We start from the raw sequence: 19,540 nt of genomic DNA, 5'->3' as shown, positions 1-19,540 counted from the left end.
TTTTTATTACCCAACTAGCAAAAAAACCCCCACCCCCCAACACCCCATCAAAGAAAATTCCACAGTCAGTTTCAACAACCGGGACCTTGGGGGGGGAATGGGGGGGTCACAACCGGGAGGGGGAGGCCCGGCCCCCCCCGTGCCCCCCGGCCCCGGCCTCCCCCCAGATATACAAATCAAACCTGATGCAAAAAAATAAATACAAATTCCTGGAGGCTGGATTGAGGAGGGGGGGGGGCTGGGGGGGGTTGCATAGAGGAAGATTTAATAAAAAAAGGGTTCTTTTTATGTCTGGGTTTATTATTATTATTATTATTAATAATTATTATTATTATTTCTAGTATCTTCCCGCGGAAGGACCTAGGACCTGATCGTCGAGATGTGATTAACAAAAATAATTAACCTTCTCCCAATAACTTACAGAGTTCACCCAGGGAACTTGTGCTTCTTTATTTTTGGGGGGGTGGGGGTCTCACTTCCCCTTCCTCACCCCAAACCGGGCACGAAGCTCCGGGGCCCCTGGGGGCCGGGACGCTGCTCCCCGGTGGAGATCACCGGGTGTGTGGGGGGTGGGTTTGGGGCTCCCCCGGTGCCGGGGTTGAGGGGGGTCCCCGGCTTTGACCCCTCCCCCCCGTACAGCTTTGGTCACTAGCTTTGTGCCACCCCAAAATGCCGGACCCTGCGCCCCCAAAGCCCCCCCGACCCCCCTTGTCCCGGATACCCTGAGTCACCCCACAGCCTGGGGGATGGGGGGGGGGGGAAGGCACCGAAACCACCGGGGGGGCCCTCCCTGCCGTGCCGTGACACCGGCGGGTGGCAGAGGTGACGAGGGGAGCGGGGTGGGGGTCCCCCCTGAGCCCATCCCCTCAGCCTGAGCTCCGCACCCCCACGTTCCCCCCCCCGGTGCCCCGGGCCAGCGGGAAAAGGGGGGAAGGAGCAGGGAGAAAAGCCCCGGCACCACCGCCCCCGGGGGTCGGGGGGGAGACGGATGAGACCCCCCCGGGAGTCCCCCGGAAACACCGTGGAGGGGTCGGGATGCCCGTTCTGGGGGGGGGAGGCCACGGTGAAGCCCACCCCCCATCCCTCACACCCCCCCCCCCCAAAAAGCGCCGTCCGAGACCTGAAGCTCCCTGAGCCGAACGAACGCCGTCGGCGGGGCGGCGAGTTAAATTAATTAAAAACAAGCCAAGTCTGGGAAAAAAAAAAAGAAAAAACCCAACAAAAAAACCAAAACAACAGCAGCAAATCCCGGCTCCGATCCCACACCCCCCCCCTGCTGTCACCCCCTCCTCTCCAGGCTCAACCGGAGGCAGGGGGGGGGAGGCCGCAGGCTCCCCCGAAGAGACGCCGAGAGGTTCCTTACCGGGGGGGTAAGGAGGGGGAGAAAGGGGGGGGGATAAAAAGGGTCCCTCCAAAAGTGGCACGCGAGGTGTGTGCCGGGGGGCCGGGGTCAGATGGCGTTTTCCAGGGGGCTGTGGTTGCTCCAGCAGTTCCTCTCGTGCAGCAGGCTGGTGGTCTCGTCAGCGGGAGCCGGCGGCTCCGGCTTCTCCGGTAAAGAGGGCTCCGGTTTGGAGGCGTTGCTGTCGGGGGACTGGGGACAACTGTCCATGCGGGAGGCAGTCAGACCCTTCTGGTACTCCTGACGTGTGATCTGCGTGGGGGAAAAGGGGGAAAATGTGGGAATGGTGAGGGGGAACGTGAGTCGTGGGGAGGGGGTGTCCCTGCTGAGGTGAATGGCAGCACAGGATCATTTGGGTTGGGAAGGAGCCCTCTGGGATCACCAACTCCAACTCTTGATCCACTCCCTCCCTGGTTCCCAGCCCATGGCACTGAGTGCCACATCCAGGCTCTTCTTAAAAACTTCCAGGGATGGAGAATCCACCCCTTCCCTGGGCAGCCCATTCCAATGGCTGAGCACCCTCTCTGTAAAGAATTTCTTCCTAATATCCAACCTAAACCTCCCCTGGCAGAGCTTCAGCTCTGCCAGGGGAGGTTTAGGTTGGATATTAGGAAAAAATTCTTAAGATCATGGCTTCTTGTCTTACTGATACCTGCCTGGGAGCAGAGCCCAACCCCCCCCGGCTCCAACCTCCTTTCAGGGAGTTGTAGAGAGTGATGAGGTCTCCCCTGAGCCTCCTCTTCTCCAGCCTCAACACCCCCAGCTCCCTCAGCCCTTCCTCACAGGACTTGTGCTGGATCCCTTCCCAGCCTCCTTGCTCTTCTCTGGACCTGCTCCAGCACCTCAAGCTCCTTCCTGAGCTGAGGGGCCCAGAACTGGACACAGGACTCAAGGTGGAGTCTCCATCTCTGGAGACATCAAACCCCACAGGATGTGTTCCTGTGCAACCCACTTGGGATCATCGAGTCCAACCATCACCCCATCAAGGAGAAATGGCTTCAAACTTGAAGAGGGAGGATTGAGGCTGGATTGAGGTGCATTGATTCTTTCCTGTGGGTGAGCCCCTGTGCCAGGTTTCCCAGAGAAGCTGTGGCTGCCCCATCCCTGGAGGTGTTGGAGGCCCCAGGCTGGACGGGGCTTGGAGCAACTGGGCTGTGGGAGGGGTCCCTGCCCATGCTGGGGATTGGGACTGGGTGAGCTTTAAGGTCCCTTCCAACCCAACCCATTCCCTGATTCTCTGGTTGTGACTCTGCACTGGACTCTCCCAAGCAGTTCCCTGTCCCGGTGTCACCGGTGTCACCGGTGTCACCACCCTCACCTTGACAAACTGGAGGTCGGTGAGAGCCCGGACGCTGAAGTCGGCCACGTACTGGGCAGCAGTGGTGGTGCTGAGCTGGTTGGTGCTGGTGCTGAGCTGGTTGGTGCTGCCACTGACCGGGGAGGAGACGGAGTCCGAGCGCTCGTGGCAGGTGAGGGATGCGGAGCGGTTGAGGCCGCTGACGTGGGATGGGGAACGGATCTCTGTGGGGAGGGGAGGGAGGGGGTGAGAGCCCCGAGACAGCCCTGAGAGAGCCCTGAGAGAGCCCTGAGAGAGCCCTGAGAGAGCCCTGAGAGAGCCCTGAGACCCCCAGCCCCCCAGGAGAGGCCTGCAGGGGGACCTGGATGGCTCCGGGGCACCTGGGACAAGGGGTCGGTCCCAGCCTGAGGATCCCGGTGGATCAGTCGCCCTGCGTGGGGTTAAGGATGAGGGGGGGGCTCCTGGGGACAAGGGGGGCCTGGAGATGTGCTTGGAAAGTTGGGGTGACACCAGAGCCACGTGTAGCAGCTGGGAGAGCAGCACCTCTTCACTGGCTGGTGTGGGGACAGCCACCAGTGCCTGGGGACAGCCACCAGATCAGCATGGGGACAGCCACCAGATCAGCATGGGGATGGTGGTCTGGGCCAGCACCATCCCCCTGCTCCTCCACTAAATCCAGAGGACAATCAGGGCAGTTTCAAGGTGTGTGGGACCCTAGTGACACCATAAGTGGGACCAGGTGACCCCAGACCTTGGCAATGCCCCACACTGGGGCAGGAGCCACTTTTTGTCCTCTGGAGACACTTGGCTGGGGGGTGAGAAGCCACCAGAGATAAGGAGGCCACCCTGCAGGCACAGGGAGCAGGACCAGACGGTGAGTAGCCAGCCCAGTGTGGGGGACAAAACACCTGGTGTCACATAAATGGGGTGGGGACACCCAACAGGACGAGGCAGTGAGGTCACAGCAGGGTTTGGCACATCCTGCAGCCACACAGGACACGGGAGAAGCCTCCGAGCAAAGGGGAGGGCAAAGGGAGGAGACCCCACCATGGCAAACCAAGCCATGAGGGTCATCACCCAGCAGTGACCCCAAAATTGGGCACCGACCCTTCACCCACTGAGGTGGCTCCAGGAGGACGAGTGCCAGCCCCCCAGGATGGCTCAGGGAGCACCAGCAGGAGCTGGGAGCCTCCAGGAACTCCAAATTCCCACCGACGACCCTAAAGCAGGGTGGGGGGCTGAGCACTGGTGGGGCACTCACCAGATCCAGGAGGGGAGCCCAGGGCCATCACCCCATAGTAGGAGAAGGCTCCTGCTTCAAACTTCATGCACTCCTTGCCTGCCTCCACCTCCACCTTGCCCTGCCAGGGAGAGAGGGGGTGGAGCTGTGAGGTCCCTGGGTGAGACCCCCAGCTCCATCGTGGCCTTCCTGGGGTGCTGGTTCACCCCCAGGGCCTGTCCCACCCCCGGGTACCTGGAGGATGAGGATGAAGTAATCAGCTGCCTTGTTCTTGCAGTAGAGGAAGTGCTCTGGGCTTTTCTTGTTCTGCTCATCAAACTTCAGCTCTTGGATGACATCAGAGTATTTGAGGAGCCGCAGCAGGATCTTCTCTGAGATGTAGTTGGGGGTGAAAAGTGTCACCTCTGAGAGGACAAGAGGGGCAGAGGGGGTCAGCACCACAGTCCTCATCCCTCTTCCATCCCTCCAGGTGAAGCTGTGTTCCCTCTGTCCCTCGGGGTGGGTCCCTGGATCAAGCTGGGACCCATCAACTCAACATTTGAGCCCCTGGGCTGTGGGAGGGGTCCCTGCCCATGCAGAGGGAACTGGATGAGCTTTAAGGCCCCTTCCAACCCGTTCCATGACATCATCCATTGATATTGACACCTCTCTGGAGCAGAAGCCCATGGATCCAGCCCCACCACCAGCCTCAGGTCCCCAGCAAGGTCACCCTCAGCCTTGGGGACACTCGTGCCAGCTGGGAAACAGGACAGGGACCTGCTGAGCATCAGAGGGATCCCTGAGCCCCATCCCTTCCCATTTTGGGAGAGGACAAAGGGAGGAGACACACGAGATGGTTGGAATGATTCTTCCCCAGCAGAGATCCATCAGTGCTGGCACAACCGGGTGCCTGGAGCAGTGGGGGGGCTTCTCCCACCCCCCAAAACCCCAACTCACCAGTGGAGAGGAAGCGGTGAGCAGCCAGCAGCAGCTGTGGGGACACCTTCACCTTCAGCTCATTGATGGGGTCCTTGAAGGCTGAGAAGTCCCTTTTGTTCTTCTGGTCACCCACCTTCTTCCTGCTGCGGTTGTCAGCTGTGGGGAGGGGGGTGTCAGGGGGGGCTGGAGAGACCCCAGCACATCCAGGAGGGGGGAGAGGGACCCATCCCCAAACCTACTGAACGTATCCGACTCATCCAGGATCTCTGACTTGATGATCTCCTCGATGACATCCTCCAGGGTCACCAGCCCCAGCACCTCGTAGAAGGGATCTCCCTCCCCTTCGTTGTTCACCTTCTGCACGATGGCCAGGTGGGACTTCCCTGGGGACAGGCACAAGGGACATCATCCCCCAACCCCACTGCTGGCTCCCAGCACCCAAAGGTGTCATCAGGACCAGCCCTTCCCGACAGGAAACAATAAACCACTTAAAACCTAAACGAGCCCCTGGGCTGGGCGCTCATCCCCAGAGTAATGACAGTAATTAAGGCTGTGACAGCAGCACCCGTGAGGCTGGAGGCACCTCTGAGGGGTGTGGGGAGGTCACAGGAGATGGGATCTGTCCCTGGAGGAGTCCACACCGTGGCACCAGAGCACCCGTGGGCAGCCCTGGGGGTGACACAGCCACCACCTCTCTGAGTTTATTCCTGGGTGACCTGGGGCTGTCCTGAAGCAGAGGACACACAGTGGCCACCACCTGACACCAGAGCCCAAACGTCCCCAAGGGTCCCCAAAACAGCCCTGGGAGGTGCTGGATGGCAGGAAGATCTCCCCAGCCTGGAGCTAACAACTCACAGAACCATTCTGGTTGGAAAAGCCCTTCAAGCCCCTCAAACCCAACCATCCCCTTGCCCAGCTCTACCAGCAGGTTCTCCAGGAACACCTAAAATCCCAACCACCAGCTCAGGAACCCACATTCGTCCCAAAACTCAACATTCCATCCCCAAATCACCCTCAACCACCAGGAAAAACTCCTCCTTGGAGAAACATCCCCCTCAGCTCCAGGGAGAGGAACTGAGAGGCCACCTGAGGAATCTTAGTTCTTTAGCCTGAGGAAACTGAGGCACAGAGGACAGTGACATTCCCTCTCTCCCCTGGGAATAAAATCCCTTTCTCCCTTCTCAAACCTCACCCTTGCCCCCAGGCAGGCAGCAAGGGCCCTGCTCAGTGTCCCCAGCAAACCCCTGCCCTGACATCACCTCGGATTTCATTTTAGCACCCAGCACCCTGAAAAAAAAAACCACCAATTCAGGGAGGGTCACCCCACAGCTCCCCTCTTCTCCTCCTCCAGCCAAGCTCAAGCACTTCAAACCTCAAAAAAAAAGGCTCCAAAGCAAGGGGTGAGAAGCCCATGGATTGGTGCTGGTGGTGATGGGTGAGATGTGGGTGATTTTGGGGTGATTTGTGGCAGGATTGGGACCAGGCAGTGAGGCAGGAGGAGGTTTGGCTCCCTGGGGAGTGGCTGCTGGCAAAGCCCAAAGCTTGGAGCAAAGGGCACAGCCCCCCCTGCAGCCCCTAAACCATGGCCTGATGATGGTTTTGTTTGGGTTTTTTGCTATTTTTTGCTATTTTTCCCTTTTCATCCTTTCCCTTGCTCCCAGTCCAGGTCCCCAGCAGTGGGGTGAGGGAGATGAGAGGGAGCTGGAAAGCAGCCCCCCGAAAAATCCCCCATTCCTGACCTGGGGAGATGGAAAAACCAAGAATAGAGGGCAGGGGGGGGAGGTTTGTAAGCAGAACAAGAGCTTTAAATCCTTTAATCAGGATTGGCCCTGGGGAAAGCTGGAGAAGCAGCCAGGAGAACTCCAGCCCTGGCAGCAAGAGGCTTCCCCTCCTGCACCTCTGGGATTTTTGGGAAAGAGGGGTGAGGAAGAGAAGCTCTGCATGTGCTGCTTGAGCTGGGGGTGAGATGAACCAAAGGAAAATCATGGAATGTTCAGGGTTGGAAGGGACCTCTGGAGATGATGGAGTCCATTCCCCCAGGATCACCCAGGAACACATCCAGGAGGGTTTGGGAAGGCTCCAGAGAAGGAGACTCCACAGCTCCTCTGGGCAGCCTGGCCCAGGGCTCCCTCACCCTCACACTCCAGAAGTTTCTCCTCATCTTGAGGTGGAACTTCCCATCTTCCAGCTCCAACCCATTCTTCCCTGTCCTGGGCACCCCTGAACAGAGATTGTCCCCTTCCTCCTGCCCCCCACCCCTCAGATACTGATGGACATTCACAGATCCCCTCTCAGCCTTCTCTTCTCAAGACTTCTCAGTTTTCCTTCCCAGCAGAGATGCTCAAGTCCTTTCATTATCCTTAACCAAAACTTCCAAGCATTCCCCAAGGAACTTGTCCCTTGGCAGCACCCAGCTGAGCCCCCCCCAGCCACAGGAGCTGCTCAGCTGCCACCCCAGCCTCACCCAGCAGAGCTCCCAGCTCCCAACCCCAGGGAGAACAAGGATTCCAGCTCTGAAACCTCGCTATAATTCCCCCCTCCAAAAAACCCCCAACCATGCCCTGCTGTGTCCCAGGTGCCACCAGGGTGTCCTGGCACCCCTGGGCACAGCCACTCTGCCCCCTCAGGCACCTCCAATCCTGCCTGGCAGCTCAGGCAGCTGCTCCTGGTGGGATCAGCCCTCCTCCTCCTCCTCCTCCTCCCACTGGTGGATTTAGGGTGAGCAGAAGAAGGGATGGACACCAGCACCTCGGCAGGGCCTGGAGGAGGAGGCAGCCAAGCCCCAGGCAGGGAAAGGAGCAATTTTCCAGCAGTTATTCCGGGGCCTGCGGGGTTGAGGATGAAACCCAAGGAACAAGGACACGTTCCCCAAACGTTCCCCGAGGCTGGGGCCAGGCAGAGGCTGCTCAGCCACCGGGAACACCGGGGATCTCCCGCCCCGTTACACACCAAACCCGGAAGCCCTGGGACCTGGTGGCATGTCCCCAAACAGCCTGTCCCCTCCTGATGCACGGGAGAGACCTCCCAGGAGCTCAGCTCCAAACTCTCCCAGAGTTTTGCTCCCGGCGGCCCGGGAGAGGAGGAAACAAAAGCGGGGACCCTCCCCCCCGTGAGCCCCCTCACCCTTTTTGAACTCCTCCAGCATAGCGTCCAGCTTGGTGTCGTGGAAGACAAAATGGATGGGGTGGTTGTAGAATTTGGTGATGGTTTTCAGAGGGGTGCAGTCGTCGGGGTCGACGAAAGCCAAGTCCTTGACGTAGAGGATGTCCATGATGTTGGAACGTTCCTCCTCGTAGACGGGGATGCGGGTGAAGCCGCTCTCCATGATCTCCGACATGGTGTTGAAGTCCAGGATGGCATCTCTGTTGATCATGTAGCAGTTCTGCAGCGGGGTCATCACGTCCTCCACCGTCTTGGTGCGGAGCTCCAAGGCTCCCTGGATCATGTTGAGCTCTTCCCTCACCAGGTCGTTGTAGGGCTCCGTCACCTTCAGCATCTCCACCAGCTTCTCCCGGTTGTAGACGGTGCCGATCTCCTGGCCCAGGATGCAGTCGAGGAGCTTGCTGATGGGGTAGGAGAGGGGGAAGGTGACCAGCATGAAGAACTTGGTGACCACGATGGTGTTGGCACCCACGGCCAGGCCGTGGCGGGAGCAGAGGGCTTGGGGCACGATCTCCCCGAAGATGACGATGCCGATGGTGGAGGCGACGACGGCGCCGATGCCGGAGCCGATGAGGTCATCCAGGAGGATGGTGAGGGTGGTGTTGACCAACACGTTCCCCAGGAGCAAGGAGCAGAGCAAATAATTGCCCTTTCGGCGGATGGGCTCTATCTTCCGGGCATAGCGCTTCTCCTTGTCGGTGCCGCAGTTCTGGACGATGCGCAGCTCCATGGGGTCCAGGGCCATCAGCCCCAGGTTGAGGCCGCTGAACATCCCCGAGAGCACCAGCAGCCCGGCGATGAGGATGATTTGCAGCCAGAGGGGCAGCAGGGACTTCTTCTCCTCCAGCACCTCGATCCGACCGTCGGGACCTTGATGGGGCAACCAGGGCTGGCCGGGCCGCCGCTGGGTGCAGAGAACGTAAGTCTTGGCTTGCTCGTCCTTCCTCAGGGGCTGGACCCGGACCCAGAGCAGGGCCGAGGTGTCGAGGGCTTCGGCCGGGCCGGGCCGGACCAGCAGGTCCTGGGAGCGCTCGGGGCAGATGCCGTTGGACACCGAAGCGTTGGCGGCGGCCGGGCGCAGCTCGGCGAAGGCCACCCGCTCCCCGGTGCGGGGGCCCAGCCCCAAGCCGTAGAGCCGGAGGAGCACCTCGCTGCCTTCCGTCACGCGGATGGGCCCCCGGGCCGGGGCTCCCGCCGCCGGCTTCGTGCTCTCCTCCAGCCTCATGCCCAGGATGATGCTGTCCGCCTCCGTCCCCGCCACCGCCCCGCCGGGCAGCGCCAGCAGCAGCAGCAGCGGAGGCAGCAACGGAGGAGGAGACGACGCCGCCGACGACGCCGCCGCGGACGAAAGGGACCCCCGGGACCCCCCGGCCCCGCCGCCCCCTCCGGCTCCGGCCCCTCCGCGCCGCCGCCCGCCGCCCGGCGCCATGTTGGTGTCTCGCGGCCGCCGCGCTCGCGGCAGCGTCACGGGCCGGGCCACGCCCCCGGCGGGAGGGAGGGAGGGGCGGGGGAGGGGGAACCCACACGTCACAGGGAGCGCGCGGACCCGCCCCGCCCTCCGCCTCCCCCGCACTCCCCGCCCCTTAAAAGGGCGATGGAGATGGGTGGGGACCGCACTTGAGGTGGATCTGGGAGTACGGTGACAGAAAGAAGTACAAGCGGTGCTGGTTGGGCGGGGTCGGGTTGGGTAGCGTTAGATTGGGTGAGGGTTGTTCCCTGGAAGATGTCTCAGGAGGAATGGGGCACTTGAACCTGGGGAGAGGGACTTGGGCAGAATCAGAAGAGGGGCACCAGGAGTTGAGGTGGGACAGTAGTCCCATGTAGGGGGGGGTCTAGGGCTTAAGGAGGGGGGCAGTGGGTGCTGTGTACGGACACTAAGACCTGGGGAGAGGGGGACACAAGGACCTGGAGAAGGCGAAGAGACCCAGGAGCAGAGGGGGCAGAAGGATGTGCAGAGGGACACTGGGACCTGGAGAGAGCACTGAGACCTGATGGGAGGGAAGACACTGAGAATTAGGAGAGGCAGGGGGGCCCTGGGCAGGGGGGGCAGAACCAGGAGGGGGGTACAACGCTAGAGCGGGGAGGGTGGGCACTAGGACCTGGGTGGGTAGGTGGGGAGAACAGCACGAGGAGAGGGGCAACAGGACTTGTGGGGCACTAGGACCCGGGGGGAACAGAACCAAGAGGGGGGCACTAGGACCTGGGAAGGAGGGGGGGCAGAAGGCGAGCACTAGGACCCGTGTTTGGGGGGGGCACCAGGACCCGTGTTTGGGGGAGAAGGCACCAGGACCCGGGTTTGGGGGGGCACCAGGACCGGGTGTGCAGGGCTGGGGCCGGAGCCGCGGTGCCGCGGGTGGGCAGGAGGTGCCTGCGGGGGTCAGAACTACATTTCCCATCACGCTTCGCGCTCTCCCCGCCTCCCAGATGACAGACAGGCGGCTCAGCCAATCGCCAGGCGCGGGGCTGGGGCGGGGCAGCCAATGGGCGAGCGGGGCGGGGCGGAGCGCGGCGAGGGAAGATGGCGGCGTGGGGCCGGTGGCGGGCGGCGCTGGCGCTGCTGACCGTGGCCCTGGGGCTGGGCGGGACGGGGGCAGAGCAGATGGAGGAGCACCTCAAGCGGGAACATTCCCTCTCCAAACCCTACCAGGGTGAGCGGGGGTGCCCGAGCTGGGATGGGGGGATGGTGCCGGTCCCGGTTCTCCGGTCCGTAACGGTTCGCGTGGGCCGCAGGTGTGGGCTCGTCCAGCTCGGGGCTGTGGGACCTGCTGGGCAATGCCATGGTGATGACCCAGTACATCCGCCTCACCCCCGATGTGCAGAGCAAGCAGGGAGCCGTCTGGAACCGAGTGGTGAGGCCGGAACCACCGGGGGGTCGGGACACGGGGGTGTCCCCCGTGGGCGTGGGAGAGTCCGGGGGAACCGGGTGGGAGGGGACTCGGACCGTGGGGAGCACTGGGATGGAGTGGGGGGGTCAGGAAAGGGGGAGCCAGGGGGGGATTGGGGTGCGGGGAGGCTGCACCGGGGCGGGGGGCACCGGGATAGGGGGATGGGGGTGATGGTCAGGACTGGGGTGTCCCCCGTGGGAGTGGGAGAGTGGGGGGGGGGGGAATGGAGGAGGAGGGTGGAAGTGTGTTTGGGGGGGTTGGGGTGGGTATTGAGGGGCTGCAGACTGAGCCAGGGGTCCTGGGGAGGGGATTTAGGGGTATGGGCAGGATGAGGGGGGGATTGTGGGGGCTGTGGGCCTGGGAAAGGGGGGGCTGAGCTGGGGCACCAGCAGCACTTTCATCTTTGGGGTGGCAAGGGCTGAGCCCCCCCGGGTGAATTTGGGGTGGCTGTGGTGACCCCCTCGGGGTCCCTTCTGGGGTTGCCAAGACCAGAAGGGAGCCCTCACCCTCAGCCTTTATTTTATCATAAAATATTTGGGGAAGGTTGGGTTTATTTCCTGCGTTTGGGGGTCCCCCAAAATGTCCCAGCTTCCCAACCTGACCCCAGTGAGTCTGTTACCGTGTTGAGTGCAGGGAATTTCTTGGTAGAAAGAGTAGAAATAGAATATTTTTGGGTAGGAAAAAAAATTTTGGTAGAATGTTTTTTGGTAGAAGTAGAAAATTATTTTTTAGTAGAAAATTATTTTAGTAGAAAATCATTATTTTGTCAGTAATTAGGAGCTGCTCCTGGGGGTCTTTCAGTTCCCCATTTCCCTGGTGTGAGTTACTGATTTTTGCCACAAGAGAGTGAGACCAGAATTGGTTTGGGATTTTTTTTTTTGGTCTTTTTATAGCTTTGGGTGAGACCAATCCCTGTGGTTTAACGACATCCCTTGGGATTAATTACTCTGCTTGCCTCCAAACTGTACAACAGCACAGTCTGCTGGCAAGGGAACGGGGAGGGACACCCAAATTTCACCTCCTTGCTCCTTGTCTTGCAGCCCTGTTACCTCCGGGACTGGGAGATGCAGGTGCACTTCAAAATCCATGGGCAAGGCAAGAAAAACCTGAACGGGGATGGTTTTGCCATCTGGTACACCAAGGATCGAATGCAGACAGGTGGGGACATGGGGTGGGCACTGGGACATTGTCACCCCCCCTCAGGACACCTTCTCCCTGCTGAGGGAGAGGGCAGCGGGGATTTGTTGGGGTTTTGGAGCCTTTAGGGCTGGTTTGTAGGGTGAGGAGGGAGCAGTGAGGCTGCCCCTGAGCCTCAGCACCCTGGGTGGAGGGGACAGGGAGCCTGGAGTCAGCTCAGGGGGGGTGGGTTTGGGGTGTTTTGCCCTGGTGGAGCCTCCCATGCTGGGGTTTAACTCCTTAAAAACCAAACTGTGGGCAGAAGAGAGGATTTAACCTGTCCCTCTGACATCCATCCCTGCTCTGGGGTGCTCAGCCCCATCTCTGCAGAGCTCACTCCTCATTACCTGCTAGAGAGACCCCTGCCTGGCATTGCCCCCTTCTTTTCAGAGCTTCTCCTTCCCTCTAGGACCTGTCTTTGGAAGCAAGGATAACTTCCTGGGCCTGGGAGTGTTTGTGGACACCTACCCCAACGAGGAGAAGCAGCAGGAGGTGAGCTGGGAAGGAGCAGTGGGACCTGCCCCAGCGTGGCACGGGCAGCACTGAGGTTGTGGCTCATGCTGGGATCTTTTTGGAGCTTTTAAACCCAAGAGTGGCCATTTCTTTGCTTCCTTCCCACTGTCTGTCCCTGCCTGCTCCGTGCGGTTGGTTTAGGTTTGGTGTTTTGTTGGTTTTCTTCCTTTTGTGGTCAGTGAAAAAGCTTTTGGGGCAAGAGAAAATGGGGTGGTGACTCCTGTGACCTCCTGCACCAGGAGAGGTCAGGGCTGACCTGCTGGAGAACAGCTCTGTGGGAAAAGGCCTGGGATGGACACCAGGATGTCCCCGAGCCAGCAAGGGGCCCTGGTGGCTGAGAAGGCCAATGGCATCTTGGGCTGCAACAAGAAAAGCTTGGGTGAAGTTCTCTTCCCCCTCTGCCCTGGTGAGGCCCCAGCTGGAGAACTGGGTCCAGTTCTGGGCTCCCCAGGGGACAGGGAGCTGCTGGGGAGGTGACAGCAAAGGGGACAGGGACATCCCTGCTGTGAGGAAAGGCTGAAGGACTTGGGGCTGTTGGCTCTGGAGAAGAGGAGCCTGAGGGGGATCTTATCACCACTTCTCAGTACTTCAAGGGGGTGTCAGGGGGGGCACAGTCTGGTGTCAGTGGTGCCCAGTGACAGGACAAGAGGTCACGGGCACAAACTGGACCCTGGGCAGCTCCAGCTCAAGCTGAGGAGGAACTTGTTGCCTCTGAGGGTGGCAGAGCACTGGGCCAGGCTGCCCAGAGAGGTGGTGGAGTCTCCATCTCTGGAGACATTCCCAACCCCCCTGGAGTCCCTCCTGTGCCACCTGCTCTGGGGGATCCTGCCCTGGATGAGCTCCAGAGGTTCCTTCCAACCCAACACTCTGGGGTTCTGTGACCTTTGTATTCCCAGTGTGTCTGTTGTTTGGGGTTTATTTGTGGCTGTTCCCTTGGAGAAGGGTGTGGAAAGGGAATTAAACTCCATCCCTTCCCACTCTGATGCTGGAATTGGTTTTCTCACTCCAAAATCCCACCTGGACCCTCTTAATTCCAACTTCCCCTCAAACATAGGCACTGGTTGACCCTAAAACCTCAACATTAACCCCAGCAGCCCCCAGGACTCCCTTCATCCCAGGGAAGAAGACAACAGGGGATGGTTGGGATGCTCCCTGACCTTACAGCCACTGAATCACAACCAGCTTTGGGTCCAACATCCAAAGCAGGGATGGACTTTGTGCTCATAAAGTAAAAAAACCTCTGAGCTGCCTGGTGCCAAGCTGTGGGTGACTGGTCTGGTGTTGGGTGGATCCTGTTGATCTGCAGGCTGGCAGCTCTGCTTTTCTGGGGTAAAGTGACACCAAACAAGTCTTCAGGTTAAATTAAATCCTGAGGGGAAGGTGCTGGGTGTCTGCAACCCGAGGAGGCTGCACTCAGGCACTCAGGAAGGGAAGAGCTGGAGAAATGCTTCTTGCTCAGGGTTCACGGCTGCTTGTTCTCACCTCTAAAAAGACAAAAAGCAGGGGCTTGTACCCCAGGAGAAGAGAGGGGCAGGTTATTTGGGGCTCCCTGGGGAGTGGTTGTGGTTGATTTGTCCCTTGTTGGCACCATTTCCTAGCCCTGTGTCACAGGACTTGACACCTGCCACCCAACCCCTGCTCAGCTTCAGCCTCTGCTAAGCTGATAATGCTGTAACAGAGCAGTAACAGAGCTGAGCTCTCTGGGGCTGGAAGATTCCAGGCTCCAGGTTAATCCTAAACTCTGCTCTGTGACCATCTTGCTTCTGTGTGCTCTCTCTTGCTTTGCCTTAACCCTGGACTGGCAGGCTCAGAAGAGGAGGTACAGCCCAGGAAATCAGGTACAGTGCTCTTGCTGACCTACTCTTGGCTCCTCACCTCGAGGCATTCCCTCCTCCCGAGCTCCAGAAATCCCTGTGGGAGCTGGGAGGCCTGCATGGAACCCAGCTGGCTGTCCAGGAGCTGAGCCCCAGGGCTGGGGGCTGGACCTGGGTGGTTCTGTTGTCTTTTTTGGACTCTGGAGGGCTGGGGGAGCGAAGCTCTTTGGGGCTTTTGATCCTGGGATGCTGTAGAGCTGAGTTGGGGGTAAAAACTCCCCCCCCAGCCTCGTCCCCCTGTCCTCTTGGCAGCGTGTCTTCCCCTACATCTCAGCCATGGTCAACAACGGGTCCCTCACCTACGACCACGACCGGGACGGGCGCCCCACGGAGCTGGGGGGCTGCACGGCCATGGTCAGAAACCTCAACCACGACACCTTCCTGGTCATCCGCTACGTCAAGAGGAGGCTGACGGTGAGGGTGTCCCCAGGGGGCAGGGCAGGGCGAGGGGGGACGTGGTGAGGGGCTAAAGGAGCTGCTTTGGGTGCTGTTTTCCTCAGGTTCTGATCGATATCGATGGGAAGCACGAGTGGAGGGACTGCATCGACGTGCCGGGCGTGCACCTCCCCCGGGGCTACTACTTTGGGACTTCTTCTGTCACTGGGGACCTTTCAGGTACTGCCCCAGCTTCTTGGGGTTTCTGAGGGGTTCTGGCAGCTTCTGCCCAGCTTTGGGTGTCTGGAGGAGCAGGATCGGGGCTTCCAGAAGGACCTCGCTGTGCATTAAACGCCCGAGAGCTGCAAGTGGGAGCCTTGGGGTTTTTTCTTCCAGCAGCTTCTGAGGAGCCCAAAGCCCACTCTGGGCACTCCAAGCAGGGCCTGACCTCAGCCATCCTCTCCTAACAACACAGCCGGAGGAGGCTGTCTCCAAAAACACACCTTGGAAGAGCAAAATCAGGCTGAGCACTTAAACCTTCCATCTTTGCTCTCCTGCCCTAAGCCTTGGGGAGCTGCCAACATTCCAGGTGGCACAGCCAAGGCCATTGCTGCTCCCTCCTGCTCTCTGCCTCTGTCCCTGTGTGTATTTTGCTTTGAATTTCATTGTCCCAAGGCTGTTGTTGAGGAAGGGCTGCTTGGGAAGGCTGCTGCAGCCTGGGCTGATGGAAATGGGGTTGGCAGTGAGCTGACACTGAAGCCCTTCACCTTCCCCAGCACAACCCTTCTGGTGCTGCTCAGGCTGCCCCGAGGCCAAACATTCCCCCCCCCCCCCTCCCCCTGTGCCTTTTTGGGCAGGTTTTAAGCCCAGATTTGAGTTCTGCCACTACAAAAGGGCATTGATGGTGGATGTCTGGGCCCATTGTTGGCTCCAACAAAAGTGCCTTTTCTCTCCCAGCCCTGGGCCCCGGGGAGCTGCAGCCTGGCAGGCAGCACTCCCCTTCCCACTCCAAACTCCTGCCACCAGGAGCCAAGGGAGCAGGACCACGTGGGGGCTGTGCTAACACCTTCAGTTTGGGGTTGCAGTCAGATGATCTCTCCAGCTCAGGGTTTCTTGGTTCTCACTTTTAAAGTGGCTTAAATGTTCCCATCGGCCAAGGGCTCCGTGCTGGAGCAATCCAGGCATTCTCCCCATGGAAAGGGGGATCCAGCACCTTTTTGCCCCCAAGGGAATCCATCCCACGGCACTCAGGTCTTTGGGCAGAGACATTTGTGGCCACCAGGAGCAGGGCAGGGATTGGCCCCCATTGCTGGGCACTGCTGAGGCTGCACCTCCAGTCCTGGGCTCAGTTTTGGGTCAGAAAAGAGACATTGAGGGGCTGGGGGTGTCCAGAGAAGGGCAAGGGAGCTGGGGAAGGGTGTGGAGCAGAAGGAGAAGGGTCTGGAGAAGTTGTGAGGAGCAGCTGAGGGCCCTGGGGGTGTTGATCCTGGAGCAGAGGAGGCTGAGGGGGGACCTTGTGGCTCTCTGCAACCCCCTGAGAGGAGGTTGGAGCCAGGGGGGTCGGGCTCTGCTCCCAAGGAACAAGGGATGGGCCAAGAGGAACTTTTGGCACAACTCAAGTGGTGCCAGGGGAGGTTTAGGTTGGAGCTGGGGAAGAATTTCTCCCTGGCAAGGGTTGTCAGGGCCTGGCCCAGGCTGCCCAGGGCAGGGCTGGAGTCCCCATCATCCCTGGAGGGGTTTCAGAGCCCTGGAGATGTGGGGATGAGGGACAGGGGGTGGTGGCATTGAGTTAATGGTTGGACTGGATGGTCTTTTCCAACCAGAGTGATTCTCTGGTTCTGTATTTATCTGTGGCACTTCAGGACATGTTTCTTCTCTCTTTCCAGACAACCATGACATCATTTCACTGAAGCTTTACCAGCTGACAGTGGAGCGGACGCCCGAGGAGGAGAAGAGGGACAGGGAGGTGTATCTGCCAGTTGTGGACAACCTGAAGCTGCCAGGAAGTGAGTAGGAGCCCCCTGAGAAGGTGGGACAGGCAGGGGTTTGGGGGGGACCTGCAGGGTGGTGGAGCTGTTGTGCTTGTGGGGCAGAAAGTGCCTCATGTCACCACCAAACCAGCTGAGCTCCAGCTGGAATCGGGGGGTCCGTGCCCTGTTCCTCCTGCCAGCAGGTGTTCTGTCCCTCTGTGTGACACAACCAGTGTCACAGCCTGTCACACAGTGGCCAAAATGGGCTGTGCTGGTCTGCTGGAAGCTCACAGGGTTTGAACCTCCACATTGTCCAGAAATCCCACCAGAGATACATCCAGGAGCCTCTTGTGTCCCGAAAGCTTTGGGAAACTGAACCCCGGGGTGGTGGGTTTTGGGGAGCTGGGCTCTTTGGGGGCTCACAGGCTGTTTTTTGTTCCTCTGTCCCTCAGTGGAGGCACCACTGGAGCCCATGAGTGGCCTGGCTCTCTTCTTGATTGTCTTCTTCTCCCTGGTGGCCATCGTGTTTGCCATTGTCATCGGAGTCATCGTCTACAACAAGTGGCAGGAACAGAGTCGGAAACATTTTTATTGACCTTGGACACCTCCCCCCTGCCCCGGGCTGGCCCATTGCTAGTCCTTGCTAGCCACAGCCCAACTCCCACCCATCCCAGAGTGTGATGGACCCACCCTCAGGGCAGGCAGGGACCTCGTGTCTCCTCACAAGCCCTTCACAAGGCTCCCCAGGGGCCTGGGGTGGGCTGGGAGCTCAGCACCCTGGGGACAGACTTTTTCCTGAAGGGATTTTGTCTGTGACTTTGTTCCAAGGCCGTGCCGTGCCAGGGGGTGGTGGTGGTGGCAGCTCCTGCCCTACAGGGAGCCCCAGAAATGGCCACTTCAGGTGGGAAATCCCACCCAAGGGACACCAGACTCCTCTGTGAGTGTGACCCTCAACCTCTTGTCTCAAACGAGTTTCCAGGAAGAACTTTCCAGGCTGGTCATCCTGCTCCAGCTGCTTCCCATCACCTGGCTCTGGAGACCAGGCTGCTTTTCCTTGGGACTTGGAATGACCCCACCACCCTCCTGCCTCTCTCTGTCCTTCTGATGCCCAAGATCTGGGGCTTGGGGGCAGGGAATGTTTCTGCTTGTCACTGAGGTTTGGGGTTTTGGGGCAGATACCACCAAAGTTTGGTGTTTCAGGACAGAAGATACCACCAAGTTTTGTGTTTTGGGCAGGGGATGTCCCTGCTTGTCACCAAGATTTGGTTTGGGGTAGGGAGGGGGGATGACCCTCCTCATCACTGAGGTTTGCTGTTTCAGGGTGTAGGAGATGTTGCCAAGGTTTAGGGTTTTTGGGCAGGAGATGTCCCTTCCTGTCACCAAGGTTTGTTTTGGGGCAGGGGATGACCCTTCTTATCACCAAGGTTTGGTGTTTCAGGGCAGGGGATGTCACCTAGGTTTGGTGTTTTGGGGCAGAGGCTGCTGGTGGCAGCACAACAATTGGAGCTGGGCACCCCCTGGCCACCCACTCCCCCTCACCAACCCCCCCCAGGCCTGCCCTTTTCTGCACCCCCCAATTTGAGGTGCTCCCCTGGGTTCCCTGTTTTCCAGAACCATTTGCTGCTGCCTCGGGGGGCTCAGCCCCTCTCCCCACACCCAGCATGCCTCTCCTGTGCCTTGCATGTCGTGTCCTGGCTCCCCCAGCAGCTTGTCCTCCACCCCCTGAGAGAGCTCCCAGGAGGAGCTGAGCAACTCCAGGATTTCTCCAAGGAGCTGAGCAACTCCAGGATTTCTCCAAGGAGGAGCTGAGCAACTCCAGGATTTCTCCAAGGAGGAGCTGAGCAACTCCAGGATTTCTCCAAGGAGGAGCTGAGCAACTCCAGGATTTCTCCAAGGAGGAGCTGAGCAACTCCAGGATTTCTCCAAGGAGCTGAGCAACTCCAAGATATCTCCAAGGAGGAGCTGAGCAACTCCAGGATATCTCCAAGGAGCTGAGCAACTCCTGGATCTCCCTGAGGAGGAGTTGAGTGATTCTGGGACCTCTCAGAGCTGGAGCTCCTGCTGCCTTTCATGCAGTCAGATTTTATTCCTACCTCAATGCGTTTGGTCAATGGTTTCTCTTAGGTTTCTCTCCCTGGTTGTCACAGCCACCATTTCCCCTGGGGACAAGGGCACAGGGTCCCAGGACAGGGAGATATTAGGTCAGTTTGTCCCAAGGGGGAGTCTTGGTGGCTTTGGGGACATCAAGATGGCAAATTTCCCAGCTCCATCCTTGGGCTCACCTTTTTCATCACCATCCTGGGGAGCTGTGTCCTCACCCTGCAGCTTCCCAAGATGCTCACAGTGGGGACAAATCCCCTTGGGGGTTCTGGTGGGGCACGGGGAGGGGACATGGACACATGGATGCTGTCACCAGGGTGGGTTGGAGCTTTTTTCAGAGTGCCCAACAGTGGCTGTGGTGTGAGAGATTTATTTTTTTTTTTCTTCTGGTGTTTTGCCTTTTTTTTTTTTTTTTTTTTTTTTGCCTGGTAAGCAGAAGGGGAATGTGCACCTCTCCCTGGAGCTGTAATGTGTCACAAAATAAATGTATGTGTGTGTGTGACCTGGATGTCACTTTTGTCACCCCCCCCCCCTGCAGCCAACAACTTCTTCCCCACCTCGGGGGCTGCATCCCGGAGCTGTGGAGCCCCCCAGGGATGGAGCAGCCCCCACTTTGCCACCCGTGGAAATC

General features: G+C 59.4%; 2 protein-coding genes across 3 annotated transcripts; one reads left to right on the top strand and one right to left on the bottom strand.

Annotated features, from left to right (window-relative positions):
• Positions 1–279: 279 nt before the first annotated feature.
• On the bottom strand, positions 280–9,474 carry CNNM4 (cyclin and CBS domain divalent metal cation transport mediator 4). The gene is made up of 7 exons (XM_071728961.1): positions 7,978–9,474; positions 5,094–5,237; positions 4,873–5,010; positions 4,171–4,340; positions 3,958–4,057; positions 2,718–2,920; positions 280–1,651 (listed from the first exon to the last, which is right to left on the bottom strand). Exons 1-7 carry the CDS (start codon positions 9,443–9,445, stop codon positions 1,451–1,453), a joined length of 2,424 nt encoding a protein of 807 aa, XP_071585062.1. The 5' UTR covers positions 9,446–9,474; the 3' UTR covers positions 280–1,450.
• A 279-nt stretch (positions 9,475–9,753) lies between these two features.
• On the top strand, positions 9,754–19,410 carry LMAN2L (lectin, mannose binding 2 like). 2 transcript variants are annotated; one of them, XM_071728925.1, is made up of 10 exons: positions 9,754–9,818; positions 10,441–10,664; positions 10,747–10,865; positions 11,942–12,059; positions 12,487–12,569; positions 14,396–14,428; positions 14,717–14,878; positions 14,965–15,079; positions 16,726–16,845; positions 17,262–19,410. In XM_071728925.1, the coding sequence occupies exons 2-10, from the start codon at positions 10,535–10,537 to the stop codon at positions 17,402–17,404; spliced, it is 1,023 nt and encodes a 340-aa protein (XP_071585026.1). In that variant the 5' UTR covers positions 9,754–9,818; positions 10,441–10,534; the 3' UTR covers positions 17,405–19,410. The 2 variants fall into 2 exon arrangements, with proteins under 2 accessions (XP_071585026.1, XP_071585027.1); XM_071728926.1 differs by lacking the exon at positions 14,396–14,428 and having other exon boundaries at positions 9,759–9,818.
• Positions 19,411–19,540: the final 130 nt, after the last annotated feature.

The sequence above is a fragment of the Heliangelus exortis genome, chromosome 30, assembly GCF_036169615.1.
Source record: "Heliangelus exortis chromosome 30, bHelExo1.hap1, whole genome shotgun sequence".
Lineage (NCBI taxonomy): Eukaryota > Metazoa > Chordata > Aves > Apodiformes > Trochilidae > Heliangelus > Heliangelus exortis.
This window is presented reverse-complemented; position numbering and strand designations above follow the sequence as displayed.